General features: G+C 40.4%; 3 protein-coding genes across 21 annotated transcripts in view; 1 reads left to right on the top strand and 2 right to left on the bottom strand.

Annotated features, from left to right (window-relative positions):
• Dhfr (dihydrofolate reductase) overlaps positions 1–5,243 on the top strand; it is a 30,520-nt gene extending 25,277 nt beyond the window's left edge. For all 5 annotated transcript variants that reach the window (XR_011224189.1, XR_011224188.1, XR_011224190.1 and 2 more), the window contains one exon: positions 5,145–5,243. The gene's annotated coding sequence lies outside the window, so the exon portion shown is untranslated. The remainder of the gene's footprint in view (positions 1–5,144) is intronic.
• The window catches only part of LOC138356090 (uncharacterized), a 252,268-nt gene continuing 235,057 nt past the window's right edge, over positions 5,069–22,279 (bottom strand). For 2 of the 3 annotated variants that reach the window (XM_069311767.1, XM_069311768.1), the window contains exons 4-5: positions 5,778–5,849; positions 5,069–5,212 (exon numbers count right to left, since the gene is read on the bottom strand). In XM_069311767.1, the coding sequence (XP_069167868.1) occupies positions 5,141–5,212; positions 5,778–5,849 (144 nt within the window). In that variant the 3' untranslated portion in view covers positions 5,069–5,140. Of the gene's footprint in view, positions 5,213–5,773; positions 5,850–22,279 lie in introns of all 3 variants that reach the window. The other variant, XM_069311769.1, reaches the window with a different exon arrangement.
• LOC123775370 (Additional sex combs) overlaps positions 20,255–22,279 on the bottom strand; it is a 38,636-nt gene continuing 36,611 nt past the window's right edge. For all 13 annotated transcript variants that reach the window (XM_045770522.2, XM_069311754.1, XM_069311755.1 and 10 more), the window contains one exon: positions 20,255–21,588. In XM_045770522.2, coding sequence (XP_045626478.2) covers positions 20,584–21,588 — 1,005 coding nt within the window. In that variant the 3' untranslated portion in view covers positions 20,255–20,583. The remainder of the gene's footprint in view (positions 21,589–22,279) is intronic.

The raw sequence follows: 22,279 nt of genomic DNA, 5'->3' as shown, positions 1-22,279 counted from the left end.
TGGGGACAAACTGCCAGTTAGCAGTGGCGCCCGGCTTGCCTCTGAGTCGTACCAGGCCGTGCCAGGCCCTGGGGGGTATGGAGAGGTGGCAGGACTGATGACTCTTCTGGGCTGGTGTAGATGTATACTTCCAGTGCAGAGGCATTGAAGGTGAAGGGAAAAGGCAGTTCCACTGCTATGCAGGGGATTCATTTGACACTTGTGAAGCCACAGAAAGTCTGGAGGCCCTACTGAAGCCAGTCCAAGTATTAAATAAAACCCCTGAAGTACGCCGGTGAAGGGTAAAGTGAAGGGTGAAGCAAGACCGTATGCCCTAACTTCAGGCACACACAGAAAATCACGTTTTGGTCCCGCCTCTCAACTGTGTATTTGAAGTTGGGGCGTATGGTGTTGAACTGCTTCAGCCTTCACCTGAGTGCTTGTAGGTCTTACGTAAGACGTTGACTCAAGGAGGGGCCTCAAAACTTGCTGTGATTTATGGGGAAATCCGGTTGTAAGACTTTTACAAAGTCAGTAATATACTGTGGTAGAGTATGCAGCTGCCAGTGCCTTGGGCAAGGGTTTACGTCGCCTCACAGCTCCAGTGGATTTTCTGTTTGGTGTATATCAGGTTGTGATTTTGTGTGTGTACCGTATTGTTATGATCGCCGTCTGATAAGTCCTTTCTGGCCTCAAGAGTCATTTTTACCCACCTAGAAAGATTGCAGATGGCCAAAGCAGTTATTTAAGTTAAGAAGGGACAAGTCTTAAACAGAATTTTGCATAATATTTGACTGTAAAGGGGTAAATTGAGGTAGATTGAAAAACAAAATGGTGAACCGGACAGGCGGTACTCACAATTAGGCGAGTACACTCGGGAACTTTTAAAGTGCAACCAAACATGCTTTAGGCTCTCACAACAAGAGGTGAGTGGTGGTGGCTCAGGTGCTCAGCCAATCAGAGCACCTAAGGAGGGAGGGCAGGAGTGAGAGGGGGGTGGTATGTGGAAGTTTGGTGACAGTTGTGTGTAGTTTGTTCATCTTCATTGTAAGTTTCATGGCTTGGTGTGCATTTCCCTAGTAAATTTAATTAGGGAAAAATTCAGGTGTTTGATTTTTTAAATCAACTTTTTAAATGTTGAGTTGTTAAAGCCTCAAAGTGCACGGAGTTGGTTTGGGAGTATGGCATCCTCATGCTGTTGCGTGCTCGCGTGAGGTAGCAAAGGTGATGTAAAGTTGTGGGGTGTACATGCTTGGGACGTCCTCTCTCAGGATGGCTGGTGTTAGACCTGCGTGTTTGTCGGTTGTTGAAAAGCCGTCATCCTTTGCTGTTGTGGTATTGATTTTACAATGTTCATCTTGTAATTAATACTGTAGTGCGATATCTAGGGCTACCATTTGTAGGTTTAAAATGTCTAATACAAACAGTTGTCCAATGAGTTTTAATAGGAAATATCATCCACCAAGCACCATTGTACAATTATATTAATTGATAGTATATGGATTGTGCAGAAGTGCTTAGAATGATCTTTAACACTTGGCTATATTGGTCATGTCAAATACCTGCACGGTGAATGCTCAAAGACCCTTTCTTTATTCAGTGTTGTCACATACCTCATGGGGGTATGGATAGGCAAACACTCATTCGGTTAAACTTGCCTTGTAGTACTTTCAGAGCTCAGTAATTTGGAATCTGGTTAGCACTTTCGAAATAAATTGACCTTTAAAGTGAATTCCTATTTAGGTTTAAAACATTATACCGAATGAGAAACTCGGATTATATAGCCGAACACCAGAAATGTTGTTATTCAATTTGGTTGCCTAAAGCACATTCAAGGACTACACATTACATGGCATTCCAGGATTCCTCTATACCTTGCCTTATGCTGTAAACATTGCCACAACCCTGTGTTTTATTGATTTAAATGGCCACAGGGAGGCATACAACACTGCAGATTATGATGTCATTAGTTATCCACAGTGCTGACAAGTGGGCTGACTAATGTTCGTTGACACCTGTATCGTGCTTCAATTTAATCGCCAGGTGATCACCCTCTCACTAGACTCGTCTGTAGGAAGTACAGTATAGTATCTCAAATTACCTTGGATCATAAATAGCATAAGACTTGGGGGTAGGAGAGGGTTGCAGTGTTTGTCATGGCTCTCAGTTGTTCCTGGTATTAGGCAATTTATTTCTGGAATCATTTTTGTTGGCCAATGTTAAACTTTTTCGAAAGTAGATGTTTTTCTGAAAGGGATGGGGGGGGGAACCTCTATGCTTGGATACAGTTATCTAAGTGAATACTTAGATTTATACAGTAGAATAACTACCTTCTTTTCCTTAGTCAAAAAGGTTGCTTGTTTATTTCTAGGGACTTGTATTGTCTTTTATTTTTAACTGCAGCAACTTTCAGTGAATGATAGATTCTTAGTGAAAGGACCTTTACTTCATTGTTGTTGCTTTATGGTCATCTCATTGTGTACAGGGATTCCGCGAAGCTTTTGGGGTTAGTCTTTGACACTCGTTTGTCTTGGTCAGCCCATATCTCTTGCCTCTGAGTTGAATGCTCTAAGGCCCTTAACCTCCTTAAGGTTTTGTCCCATACTTCTTGGGGAGTGGATAGGCGCTCGCTCCTCTATTTGCACTCCTCTCTCGTCCTGTCTAAACTGAATTATGGTTGCCCTGCATACTCTTCTGCTTCTCCTTCTACTCTTCGCCATCTTGATGCTTTGCACTATACTGGGTTGCGTCTCGGCTCTGGTGGCTTTCGTTCGACTCCCGCCCTTAGTTTGTATGTTGACACTGGCTTTCTCTCTCTTCAGGACTGCCGTGATCGCTACTGTCTTCGCTATCTTGCGCGGTCCTTCCAACATCCTTCCTCTCGCCTCTGTTGTGCATTGACTTTTCCTCCTCCTGTGGTTCCTGTTCCTCTTCATTGTCTCCCACTTTCTGTCCAGTTATCTCGCTTACAGGATTCTCTTTCTGTTCATATTTCTAATGTTTCTCCTCGTATTGTTCCTTCATTACCTCCGTGGAGAGTCCCCCTTCCCAAGTTTTGTACGTCCTTGACTTGTATTACTAAAGCCTTTACCCCTCCTACAAATCTGAAAAGCCTCTTCCTTGAGCACTTTTCTTCGCACTCCCACTCTATTTCCATCTTCCCTGATGGGTCTAAGCGTGTGGATGGTGTGGGCTACTCTGTTGTTTTTCCTGACCGTACTTACATGTGTCGCCTCCCTTCGGAGGCTAGCGTCTTTACGGCAGAACTTTATGCTATTCTCTATGCTCTTTGTCTCTTGCTTTCTCATTCCTCCTTTGTGGTTGTAGTTGATTCTCGTAGTGCCCTCATGGCTCTAGGGTCCTTTAATCCTGTCCATCCGGTGGTCATTGAGATTCAACATTGGCTGTTTCTTATTTCTAGTAAATTTAAATCAGTAGAGTTTTGCTGGGTTCCCAGCCATATTGGTGTTTCAATGAGCGTGCGGATGCTGCCGCTAAGGAAGCTATCCGTTCTTGTCCCATCTCCCGTAAAGGTATTCCTTATTCCGACTTTTATCCTGTTATTCATTCTTCCCCGTTGGCAGGGTTGTTGGTCCTCTGTGGTTGGTAACAAGCTGCGTACTCTCAAACTTAGTGTGTCCCCGTGGCCTTCCTCCTACCACCGTAACCGGCGGTGGGACACTGCTTTGGCACGGCTGTGGGTTGGTCATACCCGCTTAACCCACGGTCACTTAATGGAGCGCCGCCCTGCTCCTTATTGTCCGAATTGCGTTGTCCCTCTTACAATTGTGCATATCCTTGATGAATGTCTTGACTTCCAGGACGAGCGTGTGTCTTGCTTTCCGACCGTCCCTCAGTCACTTGTCCCTCGATAGAATTCTAGGTGAATCGGATACTTTTGATATCGTTCGCCTTATGCGTTTTTGTTCTCGTATTGGCATTCTTGGTGATATTTAGTGCCCTCTGATTATTTCGCACTTTGATGGTGCTACATGGCCTTCCCGGTTTGGTGCCTTCTTTTGGTAATTACCTTACCTTCATTGTTTCATTTTAATGTGGTAGTTGTGATATGGATTGTTCTAGCTCACGTGCAAGGTCTTGGATTTTTTTCTGTTTTATATTAAGAAATTGCCAGTCTTGTTACTATTTGTAGAGTTAGAGATCTGCATTAAGGCCTCAATATTATACTATTCTTTATTTTTTTATAACATGTTATCAGCTATTTTTGTGGTTGGTAATATGTAGATTAATGTCAGTGATGTATATGACAAGGGTTAAGACCACTTGTGGTATGAGAGCATTTTTCCCAGTCATTTCTTTAACAAATGAAAGGTTCCTCGTAACCATTCTTTTGTCCTTTCTACCATGTACCTATTTGTTGCTTCTTGGTCTTTCATTTGGTACTTTGTTTTAATAGCCAATGGCCTTTGGTAATGTTGCAATTGCCATTTCTAAAAAAAAATGAGCAGGTTCATTAGGCAGGGTTAGTTTTTAGCAAACAAAGTTTTACAAAAAAAATTCCATTCCTTCAGGACCTTGCAGATGTTAGGTCAAACTAATTGACAGTAATCTGTTTTGCCCTTTCAAACAATGATGGTTTTAATCTAGGTAAAATATTTCAGAATATCTGAAGTTTGGCAGACAAATCATTTAAGAGCTTTGATTAAATTTAAGTTACCAAAGACTCTGAAAACCATGTTGTATAGATGCTTCAGTGTCACTTTTCTAATGTTTTGTAAATTTAACAATGATCTTTAGTTAATTTAATCATAATTTGTACAAAGCTTAGGTGTTGCATAGCTTTAAATTTACTTTCAAATATGAAAACTAAAATATTGACTAAAGTTTTTCACTTTAATATTTCAGACTAATTTGCAATATTTGTTAGTTTATGTAAATTGAATAGGTAGTCCACTTTTAAATCTATTCAATGCATTTTGCATGTACCTATGTAACAAGTTACAAATAGATGTAAATTTTACCAAGTATTTATTTTCAAAGTAAAAAAAATTTCAGATGTTTAAACATTGCATCAATAGTAGTAAACAATAATTTCCAGCATAATTTCAGGATAAGGTATATAAAGTAGTTTCATTAAAATTGTTTTATTTAATAAGTTTCACATATAGTATTTATAATACATCTAATATTTATTACTGTTTCAGGTTGTGGGACAGATGCTCCTAGATGAACAGAAGATCCAAAAGGCCAAGACAACTCCAGAGACAATCACCTGTAAAAGAAAAATAAACATTAAACAGGGACACTACTTTTATTATCACCAATGCCTAATAATAAGCCCAAAAAATCCTAACATCCTATCTTTTAAGATAGGCTCAGCAAGGCCTATCCCTTACTCTGGTTTTATTGCAGAGCTTGTTCCCTGAATGGGTGCATTACATCCACCACTTTAGTGCCATCAACACATTGTACATATGCTTTACCAAAAGCACTGTACAATGTATGCCAGGCACTAAAGTTTTAGATGCATCCACCCATTCAGCAAACAAGCCCTGTGTGAATTAACAATGTAACCATTGTTAAGGGTCCCTAAACCTATGCAAATCTAGTCCCTCTATTAGATGGGTAGTTGAGCAAAGCTCTGAAAAAGCCAAGCCAGGGAAGTCTGCAGGACTGCCTGGTCCCCTTTTATGAAATGGGGTAGGATCAGTACAAACTGCATCATCCCCTGTGGGTTGTAACAGTAGGACATGGTTACACACCTATAAATGGACTAGATAAGAGAATTAAGATTAGGTCATTGATATAGCTAAAACATCAAATTCAAACTCACCCACTTTTGTAGATTTCCTTTTGCAGAGTAAAGGAGACTCACTCCAAGCCAGTCCATGCATCATAATCACTTTCACCTGAAAAATATTTCAACAAATTAATTTCAGATTTAAAGCCAATCTTGCTTTACTTTTCAAATTAGCATTCAGTACTTTACAAATTCAGATGTAAAAAATTTCTTTAAGGAATTTACCTTTCCTACATATTCTAGTAGCAGTAGTAAAGATCTAATTTAGCAATATAAATATGTATGGCATCAATTTGCCAAGTTTCAGTAAATGTCATTTGAGAAACTATCCACAACTGCACTTCAATGGCAATTTACATTTATTTTTAGCCAATGCTATATTGTTTAAGTTATTACTATTTTACTTTTATGCAAATCTATTCAGATTAACCTTTACTACAACACAATTAACTGTCAGTTGGAAGAGGGACTTTTAGACTTTCCAAACCACATTCTGGAAAACTATAAATTTAAAACCAAGCTAAAGTAAACATTGAATATTTTTTTTACTTTCAAGGGAAAAATACCATCACTTAAAACAAAACTTCTCCTGCCATTAACTATTTTACTCATGATTACCCTTAACAGTGTTATACATTTATAGATTAAAGCTTATTTAACAAACATTTAATGTTAACTAAAAGATTTATATTTCATTAAAATTTTATTAATAAAACACCCTCAACTATGCTGTTTAAGATCTAGTGCCCCACATTACAATTTTCAATTTCAACATACCATTCTATTCAATACATTCCTGAAAGGACTAAACTTGCAGATATGGTATCCACTAGCCTAAGCCTCAACTTCCATACCCTAATATTTAATAGGTTTTTAGCAATTAACTTCTACCCTCTAATTCCAATGTACACAACACTACTTACTGTAGATCTGCAAGTATTTTCCTGCAGCTCTTTGTTGCCAGGACCTACCACAACCTGTCATGTGAACAGTAAATATTACTAAAAAGTTATTTGCAAAGCGATGTTATTTTGTTCATACCTGTACCACCAGTTTAACAGTTGCCGTTTTAAATGGCACACCAAGTATCTCGTTGTCCCATCTTAATTAATTACAAAGCTATAGTCATTTCAAGTCAACATCCTATACAAATTTTATTTTCCAACAACTTTAGTCATGAACATTTTTCTGGAACATTGCAAACAAACTTTAATTTAACAACCATATATAACATTTGAATAAAACCAATACAAAATTTATATATACAAATTCTTATTCTTTTGCAACCACTGCTTACTACTAGGGGGACAAATTTATTCTGTTGAATTATGTACCAAGCTTTTTAGTCTGAAAATTCATAATTAACCCAACTATACTACCAAGACTGATTTTACTAAATTTAGTAATATTTTTACACTAGCAACTATACAAGGCCATATTCTCTCCAGTTATCACCACACTTCTGCAGGTGTAAGGTTCTATCTCCCCCATCTGCAGCACTCATGACCACACTTGGTCTTTATTATAAATTTCTTTATGAACTTGATACAGTACTGTTAATGGATTAAATGTGGGAACAATTTAGCTACAGTTCTGCCAAAGGAATGATTAACACACCATGCAAGCCAACTAATATTAAAGTTAGAAATATTTATTAAAAGCAGAAGTTTTTATCATATGGGATGTTATTTTAGAAGAATGGGTGGTGTGGTGGTTGAGTAACATGGTACAAGAGGGTAAGTAGTTGCAGAGCAAGTATGCCAATTTCAATTTCTAGCAAACTGGTTAAGCTTGTCTACAGCATTTCGTTTTTAATTAACTATGTAACAGGGAGATTCTGAATAGCAAGTGCCAATAGGCACTGCCACTGGCTTATGACAAAAGATTCTGTAGCAATAGAACTATAAGCCACTTTCTCCCCCCCCCCTTCCTCCCAACTGTTCAGTGTCAAAAGGGAGGGGGGGGTGTCCATTTACTGTACCACTTACATTTTAGTGTGGGCTTCATCCACTATTCTGATGTTAGCTGGAACATTTGTGCCAGCTGCTGGTTTGAAAGGGAGGCATACCATGTGCCAATTCAGGAAGCTTTCCACGTTCCTCACTGCATGTCAGCTCAGGACCTCGCTACCATGTTGGGAGGCAGTTGAAGACTAACCAATCAACATCCCAGGCTGGAGAGCAGTGCCAGCTCTGGGAGAATTTACCACCTGCAAAAAATTTAATACTCTTAACAATCTACACCATCTATCTCATCTTTACCTAGCCCCCAAACCTTACATTTGTCAGCATTAAACTGCATCTGGTAGTCTTAACCATTTCAAAACTATATAGGGCATCGGTAATTTTTATTTGCCAATTCTGCAACTATTGCAGTCTAAACCATAATCTTGCGAATAAGGTCCAAGGAGCTTTTAGGCACTACTTACAACACTTCTCCCAACTTAACCCCATTTATACTAATTTCCTTTGGTATAGCCATGACCTAATCAACTTCAGTCAGCATTCCCAATGATCCGAGCCCCTATCAATTTTGCGCCACTATCAAAATCTCTGCTGAAGTCAAGGTACACAAAATCACAAACTTTATCACTATTTCCTCAACTATGCAACCTAATCCATGAACATTTAGTAATAAAACTATGCGATTCATGTATCTAGTCATGTTTCTCAAAAAGAGTAGAGAAATGGCACTTATAATGTTAGATTCTAGTAACTTTCCTCACAATAGACTAAGCTAATTGGTCACTAAAGCGTTAAAGTCAACTCAAACTTTTCCTTTAAAACTTGCTATATTAGGAACTTTCCACGACAGGCCTTTACCCGACATAATTAAATAGGGTAAAAAGGTATATTAAATGCAGTAAAACTACGGTAAATTCAATATGATAAACTTGCATTCTTTAAGCATGGGCTGCATAGTAAGTGAACTAAACTAAATGTTAAGCACCCTGGCAAACCACCTCGTTCTATTCAATTTCTTTATTTCATCACTTTGTCCGGCTAGAATTTTTAGATTAGATTAAAGGAACACCCTCCCTGGTAACGGCTGAACTAGTTAACCAAATACAAATATTTAGGTAAAATACTTTCATAAAACCCGTCTACTTCCCACACCAGTAGACTTGTTCAGCTAAAGGCATAATGCAATGTTCCACTTTAGTAAATAAAGACTTAAAAAAACACTACTCCATCTGTGTAGTTACCGGTTACCTGACATTCTATGCTTAAAATAACCCATCTATTCCCCATAATTGTTCGATATAACTTACCTCTCACCCGCTGGTCGAGTACACAGCAGTATATATCCTCCTCCATCACTCACCGCGTGGATATTATTACACTCTGGCCGCAAATTGCCTCAAATCACCTACGTTGTCCATAAACATATATAGAAGAGCAACTGACCGTAACACCCGTATAGCGATCATCACATAACGTGGGAACATTAGTAGTACTGCTGTCAAAACATAGATGGCGCCAGGACAAACGGTAATTCCTATGGACTCGCCTAGTTATGCGTAGGGAATTGAGCTTCACCTGTTTGGTCCCGCCCCTCAGCTGTATTCACCTAGTTGTACTCACCTAATTTGTGCTTGCAGGGGTTGAGCTTTGGTTCTTTGGTCCCGACTCTCAACCGTCAATCAACAGGTGTACAGGTTCCTGAGCCTATTGGGCTCTATCACATCTACATTTGAAATTGTGTATGGAGTCAGCCTCCACCACATCACTGCTTAATACATTCCATTTGTTAACTACTCTGACACTGAAAAAATTCTTTCTAATATCTCTGTGGCTCATTTGGGTACTAAGTTTCCCCTTGTTCGTGTTCCACCCGTGTTAAAGAGCTGTCTTTGTAACTAGTCAAAATGCATATATCTTTGCTTTCACTTCAGTTATATTTATGACAAGGGATTTAATATTTGCCTATATTTCTGGCCTATGATCACTTTACATTTAAAGGTTATCATCTTTGCCAACACCTAAGGGAAGATACCCCAGAAAGATAAGCAAATCAAACAAACTACTGGATAGTTTAAAACGAGACCATAGCCCCAAAATGTCAAAAAAACTCCCCCAAACAAAAACAAACCACCAAAACTTGGTGAAACTAGACCCCCACTAATTAGCTCTATCCCCTCGTTATCTCTAGCCAGCCCAGGTCAGGTGGGTTGTCACCAGCCAGTTCTTGACTAATGTCTGTGCCTAATGGCCACAGCCGCTCTGACTCCAATCTCCTATTTTCGAGTGGTGTTTTTGCCTTTCATATTGTTTTCTTACATGGGAGTGTGCATGAGTCAGTTTAGTGTACTAGAGCTGCATGTGCTCAGGGTTTCATCCCTGTGTGCTCTGATAGTAATACCCTTGTGTGATCAGGGTTATCTTTCCTGGGGCAAAACACTTCCATTAGGAGGCTTCCTTGCTTGGGGTGGTCCTTGCCCTTAAGGAATGGGCGCATAAGGGGTTAATATAATCTTGTTTAGGTGAACCGCAGCCAGGATAGCTGGCAGCTATCTAAGCAGTCATCATCTGGAGTACCACTTCTCCGAATGGTTCCTCACAAAAGGGTGGATAACCTGGCCGGAGCCCATGAGTGGGTATGGCAGTAGCCGGAGGGACCCATGCACATACATGACTACCCTCCCGCTCCGGGGCCTTGCTAACAGCTTCCAGTTTGAATTGTTTTTCATGTATGCTGTTGTCAAGTCACCAAACCCTCAGCTTAGGCAGCTTGTTGTTTTGCCCTCAGCTTTAGTTCTTTTTTAATGACATACTGTGCACCTCTCCCTTTGTGTGCTGTCTCTTATATAAGAAAAACCAATACAAAATAAATTTCCATTTACATATTATCATCTTAACTCTTGTGGGTTGAGATTGCCATCTACCATTTATATATATTTTAGTTTGTGGTGATAAGGAAATTTGTGTGCTTAGGGCACGGTGCCTTTTCACTATGCCCAGTGGCTGACGAGATTGATGCCCTGAAGCTATAATAAAAACCCTATACCCTCCCCAAAGTGGCAAGGGGAGTTAGAGGACAAAAAAAAAATAAGCCGGGGATTTGGGGCTTTGTCTTACTTTGGGTTTGGGACTGTGTTTGGCTGTTGGAGCGTATTGCAGTCTGTGTCCTGCTATTAGCTAACATATGGCACGCCGTGGTTTGCCAGTTTCGTTTGCCATGGTTTTGTTTTGGGGACTTATTTTAGCCTTTTTGTTTTTGTTACGTTAGGCTTACCTTTTGTTTCTCTGGTTCTGCCTTTTGCCTTATTAGGTGTGCCTAGGGTGTGTGCAGTGGAAAACCTTTGCTGCCCTCTTGGCTTTTCTTAGGCTTTGGGTGGTCTGGTTGCCTGCTTTGACAGGTTTACTGGTGTAGCAAACCCCAGTTCCTAGGCTACCTGCAGGGCGAATGAGCCCTGCAGGTTGTACTGTATTATGGATACCTCTTCCAAGACTGCTCTCACCGGGCGACGTTCATATATTCTGCTTGTTGGGTTTGTACCCCCCCCCCCCCATGTATGTCAATTCACCCATTCCTCTATGGATGTTCAGACCTGAACTTGGCTTGGGTCGTAGTGGCCCGTCTTCTCTTGGGTGTTCGGGTTTTGGCTCACCTCGACAACTGGCTAGTTTGGGCTCCCAGCCAGTCTGCATGTCTGCTAGTCAGGGATCTGGTTCTTTCTCAGCTTGCCAGGTTCAGGTTCGTGATGAATTGGCAGAAGTCCTAGGTGGTTCTGGCCCAGGTTAGGACTTGGTTGGGCCTCGTTTCAGACTTGGTTGGTATCACTGCCTCTACCTCCAATGGCCTTGTCCCAGCTGCAGCACTGCCCTCTGTTGGTGTTGAGTTGGCCTTGGGTGCATTGGCAGTTGCTGGAGCAGCTGTGTGGAAGCCTCAACTTTGCCCTCCTTGTTTACCCCTGGGGCAGAGTTTGTTCTGGTTACTCCACGACTCTCCTTTTCGCCACTGCTACGACCACTAAGGGCAATCTCCATTGGCCCTGTATCCACTGCTGCTTTGCCAGCTTTCTTTTCGGGCTTTCAGGGTTCGGTTTCCTGGTGCCTCCTCATGCACTCAACGTCTTTATTGATGCCTCGGCTCTCGGCTGGGGTTTTGTTACCAACGATCATCAGGCTGGTTAAGGGCACTGGTCTCGCCTTTTTAATTGGTGGCACACTACCGTGTTTGAGTTTGTGGCTGTGTAGCGTGCACTTTGAAGGATTTGGATTCCCTCAGGCTTTGTAGTTCGGCTCCATTCAAACTGTTTTCCCGATTCTTTGTCTCAGTTGGGGAAGGGGGGGGAGGGGGGGATTTCAACTCCGTCCCTGCCTCTTTGCAGCTGGATGCTGCGTGTAGCTACTCTTATATGTTCTCGGGGTTTAGCTGTCCAGGCTGTTCTTTGCCGAAGGTTGTCCCATTTCCGTGGAATGGACTGTCAATGCTGCCTCCTAAATCTGGCTTTGCAAGACGTTTGGTTGTCTGGACGTGGACCTCGGCTGCGTCAACCTCTCCCAGCATCTTCCTCTTTTTACACGGTGCCATTCCTCGATTGTGAGACCCTCACGATAGATGCCTTTCTGCAAGACTTGTCGTAGTGGGGATTTCTGTACCTCTTTCCCCCCTGGTTCAGTTGGAATCCCTAGAGAGGAGGATAATCCTTCTTGACCTGGTGTTCTGTCTTCTATATTCTGCTCGGTGGATTGTGTTCCTTTCAGTCTGGGATTGCATTCTTAAAGCCCTCTTCCTGGTCTCTCTAGCTACATCTATTGCACCTACAGCGGTGGATACCTTGTGAATTAATCCTGTTTTCTTTGTTCCCTGTTTCAAGGCTCGTATTTCTCAGGTCGTCTGCAGTGTTAAGTCTAGCCAGCCTGCAGTCTACCCATGTGCCCATGATGTCTGTAAGTATGCTGCTCTCTCAGCTGTCTTTGTTAATATGCCCTAGGCTGAGATTTTTGGGGGGGGGGGGGTTCATTCTGGAAGTTGAACAGGATGTTGGCAGCCCAGTATTTGGTTAATGTTCCCAGACTTCAGCGAGCCTATGGGATGTTGGGGCAACTTACTAGGCAGTTGTTTCTCCTTATTTTGATACCTGCCATGCTCCCTATTAAGTGCCCCTTTTCTTCCTTCTCTGTGGGTGGTTAGTTTCAGGAAAACACGAGGAGCTTTCCCCAGAAATCAGCATTGAATGTAATGAAACCCCAATTTCTGGGTGAGCCCCAGTGGCTTCCTGGCACCCTCCTTCCCTCAGGAAGTTGGGCTGCTCTATCATTCGTGGAACTGATGACAGTGAGACTGGTAAGCCATGGCCTGTCCTTTCCTCTCCTCAAATGGGGGAAAGGATGGAACAAATAAGCAGGAGCTGGCTTATAACTTTTCAGTTGTTTATTTACATAGTTTGGGGAGTTCTATGGCCCTTTTCAAGCCTGCAGGTATTGGAAACTGCCAGCTGTGGTTTGTTTTGTGTCTGACTTTCTCGGTGCTTCCCTTGATGGTGGCATAAATGAATAACTTTATTAACCTGATACTTAACTAAAATATAATTTAATATACTTAACTTGATACAGTGTATAAATGTCACAGCTCCCTGGGCTTCTTTGAGGGGGGACCAGTTCTGGTGCTATCCCCGATAGGCCAGAGAACTTAATGACTGATGGCACTTCAGGGAGTTCTTCTTGACTTGATAACGACTTCAGGGAGCTACCGGGGCTCTCCCAGAAATTGGCATTTCACTACATTCAACACAGTGTTTTTTGTTTTCAGTTCTTAATGAATATAGATTCCTGGAATCTGAGCCTGGCACAGTGCATGCTGTCTATGGCTACATCAAAGTCAAGTGGGGTTGGGGTGACATCTATTATGTGATTTGATGTTGGTATCACGTTCAGAAAGATTGGATTATCGATCTTCAGTGGTTCAATGAAAATAAAATCGTACTTTATCTTGGTGTTTTATTAATTTTCTTTGCTCTATGTTTTTTTTTTTTTTTGAGATATATACAAGAGTTGTTACATTCTTGTACAGCCACTAGTACGCGTAGCGTTTCGGGCAAGTCCTTAATCCTATGGTCCCTGGAATACGATCCCCTGCCGCGAAGAATCGTTTTTTCATCCAAGTACACATTTTACTGTTGCGTTAAACAGAGGCTACAGTTAAGGAATTGCGCCCAGTAAATCCTCCCCGGCCAGGATACGAACCCATGACATAGCGCTCGCGGAACGCCAGGTCTTACCACTACACCACGGAGACTGCAAACTCTCTGTATTCTCTCCTACTTTGAAAGAGGAAGCAAGTACTGTACTATACCAAGCAGTTATGAAGGTGGTACAGCATTAAGCTACTGTATTTGAATAGTATGAGCATTGTCGTGGAATCTTTTGATTTGAAGATTATTATAATCCATCTTATCATTTTTCCTGGCTGATTCTATATTTGCTTGGTTATGCTCACTTAATGTTAGGTCGTTCAACATCATTATTCCCAGACTCTTTACATGTTGTTTTCCTTCTATGAGTAGATCTAAATATGTCTTATATACTCTATTTAATTAAGTTCTTCATTTTTACAATACCTAAGTATTTGGAATTTATCACTATTAAAAATATTTTCTGTTGCCCCATCAATGACTACTGATATCAGCTTGTAGTTTTTAAATTCTACAGAAGTAATTTTTATGTTGATTTTTGTATTGTCTGTAAAAGATGATATGAAGCTGTGACCTATATTTTTGTCTTTAACTAATGAAACTGATAAAAAAGCATTGGTGCAAGGACTATATTCTGGGGTACAGAGCTTTTCACTGTGCTTACAATTGATTTTGTTTGACTGACTGTTACTCTTTACATTCTGTTTGTCAGGAAATTAAATATACATTGCCATTCTTACCTGTTATTTCTATTGATCTTATTTTGATGGGATATCACTCCATGGTCACAGCAGCAGTTCACTTCTACCTCAGCAAATTTTTGTTTCTGCCTACTGTATCGAATGTATTCTGGGTTCGAATCCCGGGCGGGACAGAAATGATTGGGCACATTTTCTTTCACCTAGCAGCAAGTAGGTACTCGGGAGTTAGTCAGCTTGTTATGGGGTTGCATCCTGGGCGGGGTCAGTAATTCAACCCTGGGGAAGGGGACCTTGATAAAAGCCTAATGTATATGAATACACTCTGGCTTCCTGTACCCCAACACAATGAATTATTATTAATTATTAAAGTATTGGTCCTAGTATTCCCTATGGCTCCAATCCTTGGCCCCAAAACATTCTTCGAACTTTATTTCTTGCATCCTTGAAACGCTTGTGAAGCACACCTTAACAAGTCTGCTACCCATGTAGCACACTTGTGAATCCCCAGTAACTAATATCCTACCTTTTTTGTTGTGGCACACAGCTTTCCTGCTTAAGTTCTTCTTTTGGTTCCAATTCAAGATCTATAAAATAGAGAAATGGCTCGAATGTTTTAACCACTTCCTTCATTGCTTTTCCATACTATAGCGTGAATTTAGCCCCCAGTTTACCTACCACTCTAGGTCTCCTGTTGAATATCCTTCTGCTTACATCCTTGCACATACCATTGTGTTTGACCAGCTCCCTTTGCCTGCAACTCTCTGCCTAGAGTGCCAGGCAGTTTGATGCGAGGTCATGGTATGTGCCATTGTTGATCCAAAGAATTAACACTAGTTAGCCATAGTTGCCTTATTGCCTTAAGGATCATCAAAATAAAAGCAAGAGATTGAAGCATGGGTAGAGAGCATTTTCTTAGATGGCTGGAAAGCTTCCGAGACAAGAAAAGAAAAAAAAAAAGTAATTATCAAAAGAAGGCACCAAACCGGGAAGGCTATACTGTATAGCACACAAAAAAAGCATTGAATATAATGAAATGCAGAACGACCAAATCCATTCAATCCAACAGTCAACCCCAAAGATGCATTCATAAATTTTAACATGCTGTTCATTCAAAACTGGAATTTTCTCATAAATTAATATTGTTATATTAGCTTATAGGTATAAGTTATATAATAATGTGCATATTTAGACGTTGGTTAGGTTACGTGTTTATGTTCTGTTGGAGATTATTTGTGGTACGTGGGTGAAGCATTTACAGCATTGTGGTTCGAACAAAAGTCTCCAGCTTAGAAGCTCTTGTTCCAAAAGTGTTTGAACAGCATCAGTAGAGAGTCACGTGTAAACTGTTTTTCATTCATACAGGGGGGGGGGGGGGTTTGGCAGGTGCATGGAATGGATTCTGACTTTTGTTTATGAGGACTGGCTGCTCCACCACAAAACCAAGAAACTTCCAGAAGACCAACGAACCAATACGGGTTTTAACGATGTGAAGCCTTGAAACTGCCACACACTCCCAAAAAATGTAATTAAACAATGGAATCTCTGAAAACTAGTACGAGTTCATTAGCAACATGCGAGACAAAACTCAAGGCATTATCTGAGGAGGAAATGAGAAATGGAGTTTTTTTTAGGCATGTTAGTGAAAACTGAGGATTTGATAAATATTTATTAAGGAAAACTTAATAGTAAATGCTTCTGGAAGAAGCATTTACCAGCAGCTGGATGAAATTACCAGTTTGACTGAGAAGGTGAAGAAACAGGAGTTACAAATTAAACAGCTTGAGAAAAAAAAATGAGATGGAAATTGAAGGGTAGTGAATTTGAAGACATTAACAGAAAAATAGTTACATACAACAAAGAACTTGTGAAATCCCTACAAACAAGAGAAAATATGGAGTTGGGTAAAGACAGCTCAAGTAATGGAATTATAAAAGGATTGGAAAAGTACAAGGAGGAAATGAAAAAAAAAAAACATGCACAAGTTGTAAAAAGAGAAACAATCTAAGAAGTATGTTTGGAAGTTAAAAATAGAAATGAGGAGCAAGAATCAGACATCAGACAAGCAATTAGGAAATGTCACAAACCGTAAATCGGTACAAAACATAGTAAATAGACACACCGGTAAGTCCATAATAATTTTTGGGCGTCTGGAAAAGGAAATACCATCTATGACAGCTGCAGAAGATAAAAAAAAAAAAAAAAAAATAAGAGAAAACAGTATGTGAAGAAGGCCTCGTAACAAAAATGTAAAAATGATTTTTGTTGAATAGGCAAGTATCAGAAAGACATGAATCGCCCTTTAAAAGTGACATTTAATGGAGTGACTATCGTGATATATCACGATAATGTGATTTCTGTGTACTGAAAGAGGGGCATCAGAGATAGTTACTGGACGACAGAGCCAGAGTACATGGGGGAGTTGGGTGAAACCCTGGTTTGGCTTCAGGGAAAGTCTCGGGAATTTTCGAGGGTGTAGTAGTACCCTGGGATGCAATTCTTTTTACAATATTTTGGCATAGTCATCTAGCACATGCATCTGGGAATACCCAGTGCATAGGTTCAAATCCTCTTCATGGCTACAGTGGATTTTTTAACTTAGAAAGTTCCTTAATAAACTTGATTGGAAAGACTTGCTGTTAGGCAAGGAAGTAAATGAGTGGCATGTCAAATTTTGTGAAATACAGTATATGACACAGGTACAATTTTTTTTTATACCAAAACAGAGATGCAGAACTAGGAAACAAGATTGGTTCAACAGAAACTGCAAGAGGGCCAGAGCCCAAAAGACACAAAAATGGAATTAATATAGGAAGAGGCCAAACCCTCAAACATAAGAGCAATACAAAGAACAACAAAACAGCAGCAGCAGCAGTGAGAAGAAAGGAAGAAAAATTTTGAGAAAGGGATAGCAGACAAATGTAAATAAGAATTAAGCCTATATTATAAATTTATATAAAGCAAATTGCAGGTAAAGGGTAATATTCATAGGTTGAAAAGGGGAATAAGATTAACAAAAAATGAAAAGGAAATGTGTGAAACATTAAACAGTTCCAGTGTGTGTGTGTGTGCGCGCACGCGCGCGCAAAATGAAATTTTCCGAGAACCACACAATATAAGAATACCAGAGAACAACATAGAGCACATAGGTATCTAGAGATGAACTGGACAAAATGCTCAAGGATCTAAGTAAGGACAAAGCACGTACTGTAATTGGCCCGATGAAGTTTTACCTTGGGTTCTGAGAATGCACACCTGAAGCTCAGTATTCCAATTCAATTGATTTTTCAGACATCCCTGTGTACAGGAGTCCTAGCAGATATGTGAAAAAAGGCTAACATAGTTCCAATCTACAAAAGTGGCAGCAGGGAAGGCCCCCCTCAAATATAACCCTGTATCACTGACAAGTTTAATGATTAAAATATTGGAAAAAATAATTAAAAATTAATGGGTAGAACACCTGGAGAAAAATGCTATAATAAGACAGACAGTATGGTTTTCAAAATCTGGAAGATCCTGTGTAACGAATTTATTCATTTTCTATGATAGAGCCACATAGATTTTACAGGAAAGATATGGTTGGGTTGACTGTCTATCTGGACCTAAAAAAGGCTTTCAACACAGTTCCAGAGTTCTAAGAGGTTGTTCTGGAAACTGGAACATACTGGAGGAGTGACAGGGAGGCTTCTAACATGGAGGAGAAATTTTCTAACAGAAAAATGAGGGCAGTAATCAGAGGCAATGTATCTGACTGGAGAAATGTCATGAGTGGAGTACTACAGATTCAGTTCTTGCACTGGTAATGTTTGTTGTCTACATTAACAACCTACCAGAAGGAACACAGAATTATATGAACATGTTTGCTGATGATGATGAGATACTAGTAAAGAGAAGAAACTTAGATAATTATCATACCCTTCAAGAAGACTTCAAGAAGCACCACTTGGCAAATGGAATTTAATGTGAATAAATGCCATGTTATGGAATGTGGAATAGAAGAAAATAGACCCCACACACAACCTGTAAATTATGTGAAAAAACTACAGTATAAATAATTCTGATACAGATTTAGGAGTGGCTCTAGATAGAAAATTATCACCTGAGGACCCCATAAAGAACATTGTGCAAGGCGCCTATGCTATGCTTTCCATTTCAGAAATGCTCTTAAATACATGGATGGTGAAATACTAAAAAAAATTGTTCATGACCATTGTAAGACCAAAGGTGGAATATGCAGCAGTTGTATGGTGTCCATATCTTAAAAGGCACATCAACAAACTGGAAAAGGTGCAAATACATGCAACTAAATGGCTCCCAGAGCTGAAAGACAAGAGCTACAAGGAGAGAGATTAGAGGCATTAAATATATCAAAACTAGAAGATAGAAAAAGAGGCAATATGATCACTATGTACAAAATAGTAACGGGAATCGACAAAATTAATTGGGAAGAATTACCGAGACCTGGAACTTCATAAAAAAAGATGTCATAGATTTAAACTAACTACCTAAAAGCTGCTGAAGAAAATTCACTTTACAAAGTGGTGGACAGTTGGAACAAGTTAAGTGAGGTGGTGGTGCAGGCCAAAACCATCAGTAGTTTCAAAGCAATATAATGAGTGCTGGGAAGACGGAACACCACGAGCGTCTCTCTCATTCTGTAACTACACTTGGGTAATTACAAATAAATACAAATAGTAAATACACAATGAGAGAGATACCGGTAATAGGAATGACCCTGACAATGTAAATGATATCCAAAATGCGAGAGGCACCCACAACGTAAATGATACTCAAAATGTGAGTGATAACCACAATGTGGGCAATACCCAGAATTTGAGAGAGACTCTCAATCAGCCACGTCCAACAACAGCCTGGTTGATCAGTCCAGCAACCAGGAGGCCTGGTCGACAACCGGGCCACGGGGACACTAAGCCCCGGAAGCACCTCAAGGTACTGTATTCCCAATGCAAGTGATAGGTACAATGCGAATGATACCCTCAATGTGTGAGACACCCACATTGTGAAAGATACTCACAATGTAAATGATACCCCATTATGAGAGATATCCACAATGTGAGTGATACCTGGAATGTGAATGATACCCCAGGATGTGAGAGATAACCACATTATGAGATACCCACATTGTTAGATACTTAGACGAGAAGGGGGTGGAGCCCAAAATCGTCAGTAGTTTCAAAGCGTTATGTGACAGAGTGCCGGGAAGACGGGACACCACGAGCATAGCTTTCGTCCTGTAACTACACTTAGGTAATTATGATGTGAGATGACCATAATGTGAGTGATTCCCACAATGTGGGTGACACCCACAACATGCAAGATACCCACAGGGTGAGAGATACCTACAGTGTGAGAGACCTCCTCACAATGACTTGTAATTATCAATAAATATTGTCAGTGAACAAATTTGTCCTTGTTATATAGACAGATCAAAGAGATATACATTAAAATTAATGTTATTGTCATAATATTCACTTCACTATTTTTTAGCACTTTCCTATTTTGAGGCAATTCAAGATGCAGTAATTCTTCAGAGGACGTATCCTGTATTTAGGTGAAGTAACGCTGAACACAAACCAACACAGTAACAAAAGCACTACTGTACTATATACTGGTATTATAGTATCATCAGAAGTTGGAGGGTAATAAACCAACTCGCATAATTACAACGATTAATTCAAAGTTTTCACATAGACCATTACTCTTTCTGTATCATGTTAACATACATAATGTTAATTCAGCATTCATAGAATGTTAACAATAAAAATTGTAGTAAATGTGTATATTGTGGGTGGTCAAGAAACCTTCCTGAGTGAGAGTCATCACATTGGTCACGTCTCTTTGTCTTCATCTCAATGCAAACCAATACAAACGTTACTTAAAAATGCTATTCCGTAAAGCTTTTGACAATCATATAAATGACCTAAGATCACTAAGTGTTTTATGTTGAAAAACTGGTAGACAGGTGGCAAGAAGGATGCAAAAAGCTAACGTATGAGGCAGGCAACACAAAGCCTAGCTGGCCCAATACAGTCATGATGGCAGAATGCACCACACTTCATGCATATGATCATTGCTTTCATGTTGCAAGGGCAACCCTCCTCACTAGTGTCACTCTTTCCTTGAGGTAGCATCATATTTACACCTTGGTTCATGGGTGCCATCACAGCTGCCATACCATTTATGCCTGCACCTCCACTTATTTGATGCATGTTATTCACAGGTTGCATACTATTCATTTGTTGCATATTGTTCATATGTTGCATATTGTTGATCATCATTCGCATACTTGTTCTCATATTCAAGTTGGGAGTTTGTGAAAGTGGTGGTTGAGTAAGTGACTGTTGATGGTGTGGCTGAGGCTGAGGACTCACAGTGTGGCTGCTGGCCACATTATGTGATACATCTGATGGATTCCAGCTCATTGACATTGCCCCACTTAGCCCAAAACTACCCATGCCATTCATTGTGGGCTGTATAGACGTATTTGTGGCATTGACAATGGTTGGGTGGTCAGTGTTCTGGGTAATGTTAGAGCTATCTGATGAGCTTTCACTTGGTCTAGAAGCCCCAGTCCGTGTTGTGACAAGATGGTCACTGTCACAGCTACTGACACCTGAACTGGGGTCACCTTCGGATAAAAAATGTCGTCCAGCAGAGGTGAGGATGGTGGCAGGCGAGCCCTGGGCACCATTTGTTTGCACAACAATCCTGGGTCCAACACTAGAAGGTCGTGGAGAAAGGGCAACCATAACTCCGCTTTTATTTGGCGGGGCACTTGCTGCTCTCGGAGGGTGTTGCTGCTGCTGGCCATTACCACTATTGCCACCACAGTCACTGTTAAAATTTGCTAGACTTCCAAGCCTCACCACCTGCACGCTGGACACTGGCATCCTCACAACAATGGATTTACCTGCAGTGGTGGGGCGCAGGATAGTGATTGGCCGTGGTGAGACTGCTGGAGGAGCCATTCTGCCTTCACACCCATCTGACTGTAAATATGAATGCATAAATATAAATATCAAGATCTTGCAATACAGAAATACAGTAACTTTTCATCTGGCATTGAAAGACATAATATAATGATTGTACTCACCTGAAAGCAGTTCTTATATTAGCTAACCTTTCATATGCAGCTGAAGATAATCTTTTGAAATGGGCTTTTGGAGACGGGTTGATATACTGAACCTAAGTCTTTTTCTTTGTCAAATTCCAGTAGTACTTCCTCTCCCATGTGATTTTGTCCAGTCTGCTGATCCAGCTGATCCAGCTGACCCAGCTTCATTACTTTGCACTTGCTTGAGTTAAACTCTAGTAGCCACTTGAGGGGACCATACTTTCTTTGTGTCCATGTCCTCTTGTAGTTTCATGCAGTCTTCCATCATATTTATTCTCTTTATAATATTTGCACCAGTTACAAACATTGAGAGGAAGGAATTTATCTCCTCTGGAAGGTCGTTCACATAGATTAGGAACAGCAACTTCCCCAGTACTGACCCCTTATAGAATGCCACTGATAACATCCCACCACTTTGAGGTTTATACTCTATTACTCTGAGGGAATTACTCTATTTCTGCAGAGGGAATTGCAGAAACAGCTTCCCTCTCACACATGTTTGTTTCTTTTTTATGCACTGGTCTTCTGAGGAGTACTGTGTCAATGGGTTTGTGACGGTTCAAAAA

This window comes from Procambarus clarkii, chromosome 70 (assembly GCF_040958095.1).
Source record: "Procambarus clarkii isolate CNS0578487 chromosome 70, FALCON_Pclarkii_2.0, whole genome shotgun sequence".
NCBI classification, from domain to species: domain Eukaryota; kingdom Metazoa; phylum Arthropoda; class Malacostraca; order Decapoda; family Cambaridae; genus Procambarus; species Procambarus clarkii.
The sequence above is the reverse complement of the archived record's forward strand: the minus strand, read 5'-3'. Positions and strand labels throughout refer to the sequence as shown.